General features: G+C 53.2%; 1 protein-coding gene across 2 annotated transcripts in view; it reads left to right on the plus strand.

Moving 5' to 3' along the window:
- The window catches only part of PSD (pleckstrin and Sec7 domain containing), a 53,741-nt gene that overhangs the window by 22,280 nt on the left and 17,614 nt on the right, over positions 1–13,847 (plus strand). Inside the window, exons 7-9 of one of the 2 annotated variants that reach the window (XM_068139735.1) lie at positions 12,072–12,257; positions 12,756–12,836; positions 13,360–13,472. In XM_068139735.1, the coding sequence (XP_067995836.1) occupies positions 12,072–12,257; positions 12,756–12,836; positions 13,360–13,472 (380 nt within the window). The remainder of the gene's footprint in view (positions 1–12,071; positions 12,258–12,755; positions 12,837–13,359; positions 13,473–13,847) is intronic. The other variant, XM_068139736.1, reaches the window with a different exon arrangement.

Below are 13,847 nucleotides of genomic sequence, written 5' to 3' on the forward strand. Positions count from 1 at the left end.
GGCCTCTCACCAGCCTTGTTGCCCTTCTCTGGACACGTTCAAGTGTCTCAATGTCCTTCTTAAACTGAGGGGCCCAGAACTGGACGTTGTTCTCAAAGTGCGGCCTAACCAGTGCTGAGTACGGGGGCAGAATGACTTCCCTGCTCCTGCTGGCCACACTATTCTTGATGCAGACCAGGATGTCATTGGCCTTCTTGCCCACCTGGGCACACTGCTGGCTCATGTTTAGGTGGCTGTGAATCAGCACCCCCAGGTCCCTTTCTGTTTAGCAGCTCTCCAGCCACTTGGACCCCAGCCTGTAGCTCTGCATGGGGTTGCCATGGCCAAAGTGCAGCACTCGGCACTTGGACTCGTTGAATGTCATCATGTTGGACTCTGCCCATCTGTCCAGCTCGTCAAGGTCCCTCTGGAGAGCCCTTCTACCCTTTAACTGATCAACATTTGCTCCCAACTTGGTGCCATCTGCAAATTTACTCATGACTGACTCAATCACCTCATCCAGATCATCAATAAAGATACTAAACAGGATGGGACTCAGAACAGCCTTTCCCTCCTGGAGGCTAAGACTTCCAATAGTGCAGCATCACTCACCATCTAAGGAGCAGCTTCCCAATTTTTGAAGGCAAGAGTCCTAGGGCCTTGTACTTACTGTCCTGGCCTCCTGAACCTTCAGCCTTGTGTTTATTACGATATTGAGGGCAGAGATGATCACAGCCCACCAGAGGCTCCCTGTATGTTGCTCCTACCCTGCCTGAACCCAGGCTCAGGATGGCTGCCCCACACTTGGGGAGATCTCTGATGGAGCAGGCTTTGATGTGTCTCTGTGTGAGACTGTGTCCAGGGTGAGGCATCTACCATCCTGCACCATTGCTACCTTTCCAGCAAGGTCTTGGGCTGCGGCACATGTGGTGTGGCAGGTTGGCAGGCCGCATCTTTTCTCTTTTCCATGGTACACTCATATGGAGTGTGGTTAGGTCTGGTCTGGATGCCAGGTCTGGTCCAGTGGTTCGGCTGCAGAGATGGCAACTCTCAGAGGACTTGGTGTCTCAGTCATGCCAGTGCTGGCCTTCCTGTTTGCATTGCTCTCCTGAAAGGTCTCTTTAGAATTAGAATAAACCTTTATTATTAGAATAAACCAAACCAGGTTGGAAGAGACCTTCAAGATCATCGTGTCCAACCCATCAACCAATCCAACCCACCCAAACAGCTAACCCATGGCACCAAGCACCCCATCAAGTCTCCTCCTGAGCACCTTCAATGACGGCGACTCCACCACCTCCCCGGGCAGCCCATTCCATAGCGCAATCACTCTTTCTGTATAGAACTTCTTCCTAACATCCAACCCGAACCTCCCCTGGCGCAGCCTGAGACTGTGTCCTCTTGTTCTGGTACTGGGTGCCTGGGAGAAGAGACCATCATCCGCCTGTCTACAACCTCCCTTTAGGTAGTTGTAGAGAGTGATAAGGTCACCCCTGAGTCTCCTCTTCTCCAGGCTGAGCAACCCCAGCTCCCTCAGCCTCTCCTCATAGGGCTTGTGTTCCAAACCCCTCACCAACTTTGTTGCCCTTCTCTGGACTCGTTCCAGCAAGTCAACATCCTTCCTAAACTGAGGGGCCCAGAACTGGACACAGTACTCGAGGTGTGGCCTAACCAGTGCAGTGTACAGGGGCAGAATGACCTCCCTACTCCTGCTGGCCACACTGTTCCTGATGCAGGCCAGGATGCCATTGGCCCTCTTGGCTGCCTGGGCACACTGCAGGCTCATGTTCAGCCTACCATCGACCAGTACCCCCAGGTCCCTCTCTGCCTGGCTGCTCTCCAGCCACTCTGACCCCAGCCTGTAGCACTGCATGGGGTTGTTGTGGCCAATGTGCAGAACCCGGCACTTGGATGTGTTAAATCTCATGCCGTTGGACTCTGCCCAGCTGTCCAGCCTGTTGAGGTCCCTCTGCAGAGCCTCTCTACCCTCCAGCAGATCAACTCCTGCCCCCAGCTTGGTGTCGTCAGCAAATTTACTGATGATGGACTCAATGCCCTCATCCAGATCATCACTAAAGATGTTAAAGAGCACAGGGCCCAGCACTGATCCTTGGGGCACACCACTAGTGACTGGCCACCAGCTGGATGTGGCACCATTCACCACCACTCTCTGGGCTCGGCCCTCCAGCCAGTTCCTAACCCATCGCAGTGTGCTCCTGTCCAAGCCATGGGCTGACAGCTTGGCCAGCAGTTTGCTATGGGGGACGGTGTCAAAGGCCTTGCTGAGGTCCAGGTAGACTACATCAACAGGCCTCCCTACATCCACCAGGCAGGTTTGCCCAGTAACCTGAGCAATGGCACTTTCTAGGCTTTGATCTTTTCCACATCAAACTTTTTGGGGTTTGGTCTTTTCCCGGTCAAGCTTATGCCACTTCTGTTTGCAACCTGTGCTATTCTTTTAGGTTCAGCTTGGAGTGGCCAGGTGGGGACCTGAGCTCTGTCTTGTTTCTGGTGTCTGCAGTCAAGAGAGGAGTGTGGGATATCCCATCTGCTCTGTGGTCCCTGTATCACTCCAAGGGCATTTTGGGACAGGGAAATACCAGGTTAGGCCTTCCCTTTCTCTGGGACACCACAGCCAGGGTCATGGTGGCACAGAGGCCAAGCAAGGTTTGTGCAGTAAAACTGGTGATGTCTGAGAGGCACAAGGAAGTGAATGGTGGCAGTATCCAGCCATGATAAGTGCTCTCTGGAGGAAGAACTGGCCTTCTAGTCCTCTGCAAAGATAAGGGACTGAAACAGCAGCCTGGAGAAACTGAATGGACAGTGTCTGACTTACCATCCACAGGGTGTCATCATACCACAGCAGCACTGCTGCAGGGACATGGGAAAATGTCAAGAGATGCAGCTGGTGGCAAGATGGCAATGAGGTCACTTAGAGATTCTTTTCTGACTGGTTTACAGTCAGTGGAGCACAGAGTGTGACAGCAGTGATAAGGGTGCTGTGGCACTGTGCTCCCCTCCTAGCTTGCTTTCAGAGCCGGGCTGGGCTATGGCACAGGCCATGGATGGTTGTTGTATACCTTTCTAAATTGCCCTGGATCTTTGCTGAGTCCATTTTTGCTGAGCCTCTTCCCTTCTCTTCCAGTTCTCACAAGCATGTGTATCTCTACTTTGATGTCAGGGGAGCACAGAGGAAACCCAGCTGCAGCCATCACAGCACTCGCTGGCCTGGGCACCCTGAGGTTTGGGCTTTCCATAGCCCCATAAGCACCAACCTTGTCCTCTATTACATATACATAAAATGTCCCAAGCAACTATCTTTCCCTATTTAGAAATTATTCCTTTGATTATTGTAGGTCCCTGCACAGCTCTTCTTTGGTTGATTCAGGCCCCATTACTTGCTCATCTTGGGCTGTGAGTGCTGTTCAGACTTGCCATGCTGCCCCACAACTTGTGAGCACTTGCTCTGGCTCCAGCCGTGACCTGAAGCGGAGGCTGCAGGAAAGACAGTGAGAAATGATGTATGGGGAGGCAGGGCCCTCCCACAGGCTCCTGGCAGGCAGCAGCCCAACTCTTTGCTCCCCAACATGGAATGAGCTTCCCCTTGCAGCCCCAGTGGGCGATAGCAGACAGGGAGGCAGGTGTGGTTGAGATCTGCTGCCTTTGTGCAGTGGAGTGGAAATTTGGGACTACGAGCAGGAACTCAACTGGAAAACAGGGAAGGCATGGGGTACCAGGGGCTAAGACAGCCCATCATTTGCAGAGTCAGTCTTCAAGAGACAGGGCTTTCTGGCAAGGAAGAGATACAAGAAGTTTCCTCTTTCCCCATCACTAGTGCTACCAGCTTTCTAGACACTGAGTGGAGCCAGCCATGAAGCTAAAGTTTCCCATGTAGTTTGAGAAAGAGGTATCTGGGCTGATTGCTTAAAAATTCCTGAGATGGAACCAGCATCTCCTGTTCCATCTGAACATAAGAAAATACTTCTTTACTTTGAGGGTGACAGAGCACTGGAACTGGCTGCCCAGAGAGGTCATGGAGTGTAACTTCTCTAGAGATACTCAAAACCTGCCTGGATGCGTTCCTGGGCAGCCTGATCTAGGTGAACCTGCTTTAGCAGAGGGATTGGACTAGATGATCTCCAGAAGTCTGTTCCAACCCCCGCTATAATGGTAAGGCTGATCTCCTTGAGCAGGGAGTATTCTTGTGATGCTCCCACTAAGGTGTATTCAATGGAAATAACTGGTGAAAGAAACTAAGGAACCTCTGCAGCCATAGTAATGCAACATCACAGGGCCAGAGTAGGGCATCCATGATTGTTGACAGTCACAAGCAAAACTGCCACCAGCTCAGATGGACTTGAGTCCAAAGGCGAGAGGCCTCTTGGGTGAAGGCTGTGCTGTCAGACTCAGGGCTGCCAGAGATGACCTCAGGCTGCAGGGCTTTGATGTAAAGGGTGACTGGTGATGAACACCAGCAGGCCTAGGCCTGTGTATGCTGCTCTGTGGCTGTTTTCCTTGTGCTACCCAAAACCTTTGGTGTTAATTATTGGAGTGGACTTTCCATCTCTTGGATTTAGGAAGGGTAGGTCCTGCCTGAACAACCTGATCTCCTTCTATGATCAGGTGACCCACCTGGTGGATGTAGGGAGGCCTGTGGATGTAGTCTACCTGGACCTCAGCAAGGCCTTTGACACTGTCCCCCACAGCAAACTGCTGGCCAAGCTGTCAGCCCATGGCTTGGACAGGAGCACACTGCGATGGGTTAGGAACTGGCTGGATGGCCGAGCCCAGAGAGTGGTGGTGAATGGTGACACATCCAGCTGGCGGCCAGTCACCAGTGGTGTGCCCCAGGGATCAGTGCTGGGCCCTGTGCTCTTTAACATCTTTAGTGATGATCTGGATGAGGGCATTGAGTCCATCATCAGTAAATTTGCTGACGACACCAAGCTGGGGGCAGGAGTTGATCTGCTGGAGGGTAGAGAGGCTCTGCAGAGGGACCTGGACTGGCTGGACAGCTGGGCAGAGTCCAACTGCGTGAGATTTAACACATCCAAGTGCCAGGTTCTGCACATTGGCCACAACAACCCCATGCAGTGCTACAGGCTGGGGTCAGAGTGGCTGGAGAGCAGCCAGGCAGAGAGGGACCTGGGGGTGCTGGTTGATGGTAGGCTGAACATGAGCCAGCAGTGTGCCCAGGCAGCCAAGAGGGCCAATGGCATCCTGGCCTGTATCAGGAACAGTGTGGCCAGCAGGAGTAGGGAGGTCATTCTGCCCCTGTACACTGCACTGGTTAGGCCACACCTCGAGTACTGTGTCCAGTTCTGGGCCACTCAGATTTGGAAGGATGTTGACTTGCTGGAACGAGTCCAGAGAAGGGCAACAAAGTTGGTGAGGGGCTTGGAACACAAGCCCTGTGAGGAGAGGCTGAGGGAGCTGGGATTGCTTAGCCTGGAGAAGAGGAGACTCAGGGGTGACCTTATTGCTGTCTACAACTACCTAAAGGGAGGTTGTAGACAGGCAGAGGCAACCAGTACCAGAACAAGAGGACACAGTCTCAGGCTGCGCCAGGGGAGGTTTAGGCTGGAGGTTAGGAGGAATTTTTACACAGAGAGAGTGATTGCCCATTGGAATGGGCTGCGCGAGGAGGTGTTGGAGTCGCCATCACTGGAGGTGTTCAGGAGGAGACTTGACTGGGTGCTTGGTGCCATGGTTTAGTTGGTTGGGTGGTGTTGGATGATAGGTTGGACGCGATAATCTCGAAGGTCTCTTCCAACCTGGTCTATTCTATTCTATTCTATTCTATTCTATTCTATTCTATTCTATTCTATTCTATTCGATTCGATTCTATTCTATTCTATTCTATTCTATTCTATTCTATTCTATTCTTGGTAGCAGGGATGGCCAAGCTGGTAATGTCCCCTGCATTGCCAGGGAAGTGGATTGTGCTCTGTCGCAGTGGCCTTGCTGGGTGCAGTCTGCTGGCTCAGATGGAGGCTCTGGTGTCCCTTAGCATGTGATAGTCTGAGGCCACACTTTTGCCTTGACCGTGTATGTGGGGAGTGTGGCTAAATGCAGACCCATTAAGGCCTCTCCATATGCTGGGATGCCTGTGACTCGTCCGATGGCCTTGGCTGAAAGGGAGGGAGTAAAGGCTGAAAAACAAAGGTCCCAGAGTGGACCCCTTCCCCACCCCTCCACAGCAGGACACCCCGCAGCGGTACCCCCAGCACAGGGCAGAGGCTCTGTGAGTTATCGCAGAGTGTTATCGTCCTGTCTAGGTGGGAGGTGAAGGTGCACAGGTCCGCTGTGCTCAGTGAGCAAAGGCTGCAGCTCAAGCAGCCTGTCCGTGGGGCACAGACAATGACACCCAGAGTGTGTGCGGGGGCAGAGCCCTCCAGGGCTGAGAGCGTCCCGCCGGGGCTGGCACGGGCAGGTGTGGTGCTGGCGAGGTGGTGGGGTGGGAGCGGGGCACACCTGGGGACCGCAGGAAGGTTGCCCTTGTGGCGGCAGCCAAACTTCTGCAGCCGCGGGCCCAAATGACGGGGGTTCGGCCGGTGTAAGCGGCCCCGGAGCGCCACCCCGCCTGCCACGCTGCCTACACAGCAGCCCTCGGGCAGCGCTACGGGGTGCGGGGATGTAAATAGGTAAACTGCAACCGCCTGAGCATGCGACCCGCCTGAAATTCAGCCGCCCAGCTTCCCTTGCCCATCCCACTCCTCTCTGCCCATCCCTCTTCATTCCGGTCCCAGATGAGGGCCAGCCGAGGGAAGGGATGTGACTCGTCCCCCGCGGGAGCTCTGCCGGGACCCGAATCGGGGCCATCGCCCGAGGTGGGACGGAAAGAAGGGCAGGCTGGAGAAGCCTGTGGGGGACCCGATACTACAGCGAGGGGCCGCACGGCCGGAGCCTCACTAGAGGGAGAGCTCAACCCTCAGCTATGGCTGCGTGGCAGTCCCGTGGAGCCCGTGGGATGGCAGCCTCCCGGCCGGGAGCGAAACCTCCTTCGCTGCCAGACTGTGGCTGCCTGCGCGTGCTGGAGCGCCGGGGCCCTGCCAGTCAGCTCCGCTGGGTTGCTTTATAAGGTCCCTTTTGTTACTGCAGCAGTCAGTGAGCCTGTGCCCCTCCCCTTCCAACGCAGGTCTGTTAGCTAGCCTGAGCTCCCACTTGGCACTGGGCAAACTGAGAGATGATGCCCTGAGAGGTGTTCCCAGTTCGGGGCCCTGTAGGGTGGATTCTGGGTGTGATGCAGGAGCTTGTGGGTGAGAGCTGAGCAGCGCTTCGAAGGAGGGCAGTGAGGAAGGGATGGAGATAGGGGAAGGGAGGGATGGGGTGGAGTGGAAGCACAGGAGTGGGACAAAGCTAGGGTGGAGGATGAAGAGGTCTCCCTGCAAGCATTGGCATAGCAATAAATAGGGCACAAGCCTGGGGGGATTTTCTCCCAAGGATTTCAAGTCATGAAGGGCAGCAAGAACTGGGACACAGGACACACCAGCGCTCTGCAGCATGGAGGAAGGGGGCAGAAGGCAGGGTCCCAGGGCTGGCAGGGCTGCACACAGAGGCACAAGTGGCAGCACATCCTCGTGGAATGCAGCCCCTTGTTTTAGGTGTTAATTCTGGGCCCTGGGTCTGACAGAATCCCCAGGTTGGGCTTTGCCCAAAGATTCAAGAGGCCCAGGTTTTTCTGTGCTGACACCCTGGCATCTGTGTCTCTGAAGAAGACAACCCTCCACTCAGCAGGTAAGTAACCAGATTTAAGGCTCTAGAAGTTGTTTGGTGGGATTGCAGAGTCAGCACCTCTCTCTGTAGGAGTGGTTGTGTCCCCTACAAGAGGGAAGAGGGGCTGGTGAGATGGGATGATGGATGACAGACAGGTGTCTCCAAAGAGGGCTTCTGCTGCAGGTGAGGCTCTGGAAGGCTGTAGAGAAACAGGACTGAGGAGGGGCACAGCAGCCCAAAGTTTGGTCCTGGATCTGGCAGCAGTAATACTGGTGGGTGCTTCTGTGGCTGGGTGATTTGAGGACCAGGCTGGACTCCAGGGCTGCCAGAAAGCAGAACCAGCACTGTCTGTGATTGGAGACTTGTCTGGCTGACCTTCAAGTGTCCTTCAAACTCTAACTTCAATTCGGCGAGGAATGAACCAGCCCAGATCTTGGATGTCATAAATCAAAGTCACTCCACTGAGACCAGTGGAGGGAGCTGCATTTATTTAGCTCAGCCAAAGATCCAGTCTGGTACATTCTTAGCAGCAATATTAGGCAGGCTGAGCTCACTTGGTGGAGGCATCAGGCATCTAGACATGTTGGGGGGAACTGAAGGCAGAGTGCAGCTCTGCCCATGCACCTGTCCCTTGGGGGCTCAGACCAGGCTCCTGTCCTGTCCCTCTGTGGTGCAGGATTCAAACCAGCCTCCCATGCGGAGCAAATGACGCCTGGATTGTGGTTGGAGGTTTTGAGTTTTGTACAGCAGGTGTCTCACCTGGAAATGTGTCAGGCAGGACCTGGACAACCCAGGAGCTCAGCTAAGCACCGTTAGCTGAAACCAGTTGCCATGCAGCCAAGCATGTCCCCAGGGATGTTTCTCTTTCACTTTTCCTGGGGACCAGGGCACTGATGCAGGAAGGATCCCACCATGAAGATACAGTGTGGGAAAGGTCTCACCATGCAGATATATCCCTGTGGACAGCCAAGAGCTGGAGGTCAGTCCTCTGGGGAAGGCTTTGCGGAGCAGGTGCCTTATTGGTGTTCCATGTCCAGGAGAGATTTGCTCCTGGTTGCTGGCAGCCATGAAGAGAACATGGTGCTGAATAAGCTTGGTTTGTGGTGGAAGGTGGAGAGGTGTCAGGGCTCCTGCAGTGACATGCTGCATTGCAGGGAGGGAAGGTGCTGCAGTCTCCCCTGCTAGGCTCTGGGCAGTCGATGAGTAGAGGAATATGGGGTCGAGATGTGGATCTGGCTCCAGGAAAGGAGCATTTGGCCCTGAGGAGGAACAAATGTGTCCTGGAGAAGCATCTGGCCTTGGGGAAGGAGTGTCTGTGGTGCAGAGGCCTCAAGTGCGACCCTGGCCCTGTAGCAGCTCCCCAGGGCTGGGAGCTCAATGTAATCTTTGTGCTGAGCTAGCATGGCAAGTGGTTGGTGAAGGGGTCCTGGGGTGAGTCTTGTTCTGGGTCACATATGTTCCTCACAGAGACCACCCAGAAGCACCTTACTGCTGCCAAGGCCCTGGAAACTTGGGCTCTGTAGCAAACACCTCTGAGGTGACAGGAGGACCTGTTTGGAGTGGCAGTGGCTGTCCTAGGTGGGCAGCAGGGAGGGGAATGAGCAAGCACTGGGTCTGCTGAGGGATGACTTATTTCAGGCACACTGAGGATACTTGCACCAGACCAAATTTGATCTTTTTTCATTGACTATGGTCCAGTTTTCATGTTGAAAATGTATCTGATGTAAAAAAATATTATCAGTGTTTCTTCAAGCCAAGCTGAAATGTCACTTTAGAAAGTATACTAAGAAAAACCTCCCTGAGATATTAGCTCATTAGCAAGGAAATTAACATCACCTCTGTTGCCTCAGACACAGACACATCCTTTTGCTCTGTTCTCCATTTTCTTGAGGATTGGGCCTTTTTTTTTTTCCTCTCTTTAAGCTGCATGTTATCCAAAGTGGGGCCTTGAGTGCTGACAGACAGGTGCTGTGAATGAGGCACTTAGCCTATCAAGACTGATGGTCCATATTTAATAGCATGCGAGTGGCTTGAGTGTTGGACAAAAACTCGTTTCATAGCATGACTGGGTAGTGTCTCATCCTGAGAGCAAGGTTGTGCTGTGCTGATGTAAAAACCCAGATCACTATGGGGACTTGGTGAAGGATGGGACAGCAGATAACATGGACAGAGGTGCTTTGAGACCCAGGCCCTGATCCCTGCATGGTCATTGCAAGACATAAGGCAAGAACTGCAGCCACAGGTTGGGAGCCTACAGGGAGATACAGATATTGAAGGACAAGAGAGGTTTTGTAACTGGCCCCGTGTGCAGTTGCTCAGCACTAGGTAGGAAAGAGAGGCTATGGTGGGGAAACTCTGAACTCCAGGTTTGCCCCTGAAGGCTCCAGAAGCTGTCTGTGTGAGGGAGGACAACCACTGAAGCAGTACAGGCAAAGTCCAGAAGGATATCAGGAGATTTTAGTGATGATAGTTGAAAAGAATTAAAAGGTCTTCAAAGGGTGACTGAGCAGCCACTTGCTCTGAAGGTGCAGTTGGAGCATGGGCAGTTGTGGCTTTTTGTTTCATAGCTCAGCTGGTGACTGGAAAAGCAGCCTTAGAGCTGCTGGGCTGGGAAGGGGTTAGTGCCTGTGCATTGTGATACTAGATAGAGTCTTAGAGAAAAATAGTCACCACAACCCACAGCTGGCAGTTGACAGTCACTGGGATGGATTAATCTGAACTGCTGCTGGGAAGCAAAGAACCTGTGAGCTCTGTCCTTGGCTGGGGGCACAGTGTCTGCAGTCACACAAGGAGCCAAAGTGGGGCTGAGGCATGTGCCCAGCACTGGCCCCAAAGCACCCAGCCTGTTCTGCTGTTGGGCACTCACTGGGACAGCTTTGGCCCTGCCAGCCAGTGCAGGCATAGCCAAGCACAACTGGAGGGCAGCAGGCATCAGGGCCCGTTTCATTTGGCCACCCTATTTTGGGTGGAGGTTTTAGGCATGTGGGAGGGATACCCACAGAACAGGACGTGCTGGGGACAGTGTTGCTGTCTGCCTTCTGCCCAGTACTGCTTCCCAGAGCAGCTGTACTCAGAGCTGGTGAATTCCTAGTGACCACTCTCGTGGCTGCTCCAACCAGGGTGGCAGGGGGTGATGGGCAGGCTCCCTGAGGAGGGCTGGAGCCAAATGAGCACGGATTTTTACTAGGCCGCACATCCAGGTCTTACTACAATCACTACCCAGTACTGCCAAGCTCAGCAGTGGTCCAGGCCAAGTGCGTTTCTTTGGGTGTCAGAGCCACTTTTCAGCAGGGAAATGTCTGGCCCATGGATTTGAATGCAGAGCAGCTTTCCCTGGAACACACCAGCTGGGGATGCCAGGAAGGTGGGAGAAAGGTGCCCAAGAGCCAGAGGCACAGAACAGCCTATCAGTGCTGCACAGGGCTCCCCTGAGACAGGCAGCACTGAGCAGAAAGGAGGCTTGTCCTTCGTGTAAGAAGCAGAGCCTCAAGGAGATTGTCCTGGGTAATTGGTTCAGGAGAGCAGGCCTCTTTAAAGTCAATTAGAGACTTTTAAAAATAAATCAGACTGGAACATTGTGAGGGCTGCCAGAAAATTTGGGTGAGGTCAAAGTTGCTTAACGTTTGTTGTTGGTTAAATTCAACCAGCACTTTGGTTGGGATAACTTCTACACTGATGAGTCAGACTGCTTTGGGGTCCAAGCCAAGAGCGTCTCCTAACTTGGCCATTTAAGGCATGATAGGATGAGAGCTGATGGGCAGCCTGAAAAAGATGGTACACCCCACTGTGAGCAGGGAGGCTGGGGCAGTTTTCCTTTGTCTTTGCCCTCTCTGCCACAGTTTTCCATTTTGTGAAGTGCTTTGAAGTCTGTGGGTGGGAAAAGACAAGCAAAGTCATCTTATCTCAGGTAGAAACTGCACTTGAGAGCACCACAAAGAGTTTGTCCAGGTTAATAAATGAGTGTGGATCTGTTGGACAGCATGTGATGTCCATGTTTCTGCTCCAAATCTCCACTACAGCTGAGCTTGGCAGAGTCTGGGCCCACACATGCAGTTTCACAGGCTCAGGGTGAGGGACTTTGGAATAGTTGTCCTGTCTCTCTGCATCCAGTTTGGTTGTGTGTTTGTGTGCCTTGGTCCTGCCTTGAGTCACTGGAGCTGTCCTGTCATACCACCTCTTCTCCAGCCACATCTCCAAACCTTTCCTTATCTCCCAAACCTGACTTCAGAGTGTCTCTAACCACTGGACCCAGGGCCATCTTGGGTCCCAGCAGTGAGTAGCTGGTCTCTAAAGCAGGTAAGGACCTTGCATTTCATGAGAAGCTGAATGAGAGGATTGGTCGACAGGCTAATGCAGAGTGTCTCTTCCCATTACAGCAACCACCCCTTGAGCCAGTACTCTGAGATGGACAGCGTGGAGCAGCTGACCCTGGGCAGCACAGACACCCTCTCCAATGGGCACAAGGCTGACCTGGAGGCCGCCAAACGCCTGGCCAAGAGGCTGTACAACCTGGATGGCTTTAAAAAAGCAGACGTGGCCCGCCACTTGGGGAAGAAGTATGTGTGAGGGTAGTTCCATTCTGCACGGGACACACCTGCACCCACAGTGCACTCACAGCTGCTGCCCTTAGAGGGTACTAGGCTGGCAGGGAATAGCTGGCAGGACCCCAGAATTGGCTCCCTGTGATTGATATGTCTGTACCAGATGTTCACCCTGAAAGTCTTGAAACCTAAGAGACATACAGGTTTTGATACCTTCCTACCATGACTGCATCTTGGATGCTTCAGTACAGTGTTGGGGCAGGAGGACAGCTATCTGACCTGTCATGGGCCCTTACAGCTCTAGCTTCTCCAGTTTCTCTTACATGCCCAGTATTCCTACTGGATCTGTGAGTGATTCCTCTGAGTTTCATGGGAGTGTGGGGTGTTTCTGTTCTTGGCATGCTTCCCACAGCTCTGGGAAGCCCTCAACCTCCTAGAATCCACCCCACCCCTGTGTGCCTTCAGCTATCCTCACAGTCTGATTTATCCCTCTCTCACCCTCCCCCTTTTCTATTTCAGCAATGAGTTCAGCAGGATGGTGGCAGGGGAATATCTGAAGTTCTTCGTTTTCACAGGGATGAGCCTGGACCAGGCTCTCAGGTCAGAGCTCAGTGCATGCACATGTGCATGTGTGTGGTGACTACCCCAGTGGGGTCTCAGCAGAACTCCACACCTACACAAATGTGAGGCAGATCCCATGACTCCCACCTGGAGATCCTCTTAAAAAGGGGAGGGTGATTCCCAAAATGGTCCCTCAGTCACACAACCAAGAAAAAGCATCCCTGGTCTTAACTCAATGGTCAGTGCAGTTGGGTGATGGTCAGGTTCACCTAGAACTGGCTTTCTAGGCCTTGAATCTGGTCCATCCTGGTGTTACCCTTGCCTCCTTTCCTCATGTAGATCCTGGGAATGGATGTAGGTCTCTGCAGTGTGCTGGCAGGGTTTGGTGACATGGGCTTAGAGGGGAGCCCTGCAGCTTGTTAAGAGTGATGTGTGCCTGCAGGGCTTAATCCAGTACACAGGGTCTCCCAACCAGAAAGCATAGCTCCACTTCTGTGCAGGGTGAGTTGGAGAAGCTGCTTATGGGTTTCACATGTGACCAACATTGTTGCTACTTCTTCAGGTCCTTTCTAAAGGAGCTGGCCTTGATGGGAGAGACGCAAGAGCGAGAGCGAGTGCTGGCTCATTTTTCCCAGCGCTATTACGAGTGTAATCCCAGTGCTATCCCATCAGAGGGTAAGAAACTATGTGTTTGTGTGTGTGTGTTTGAAATGAGCCTGCTCATCATCAGCTCAGTCAACGTGCTCAAAACTGAAACCAGAGAGCAGGCTGAGCCTGTACTGAGGAGACAGCCCCAGTTACAGAGATGTCATTGCCCTCAAATGACAGATGCTTTAGAATTTTGTTGTTTTTAAGCCTGCTCCAGTCGGCTCATACGTAATTAGGGCTCAACCCATACTTAATTCTGACCTTGAGCAGATTAGCACAAGAGGCGAGAGAAGGCCCTCCTCACCAAATAGACCCCAGCTCTCTGGCTGTCGGCTCAGGGAATAGCCAGGTGAGAAAACTCGAGTGCTTGGCACTCAGGGCGGCACAGATACCCACTTTGTA

This window comes from Melanerpes formicivorus, unplaced genomic scaffold (genome assembly GCF_026170545.1).
Source record: "Melanerpes formicivorus ecotype bairdi unplaced genomic scaffold, bMelFor1.0.p_v2 SCAF_6, whole genome shotgun sequence".
NCBI classification, from domain to species: Eukaryota; Metazoa; Chordata; class Aves; order Piciformes; family Picidae; genus Melanerpes; species Melanerpes formicivorus.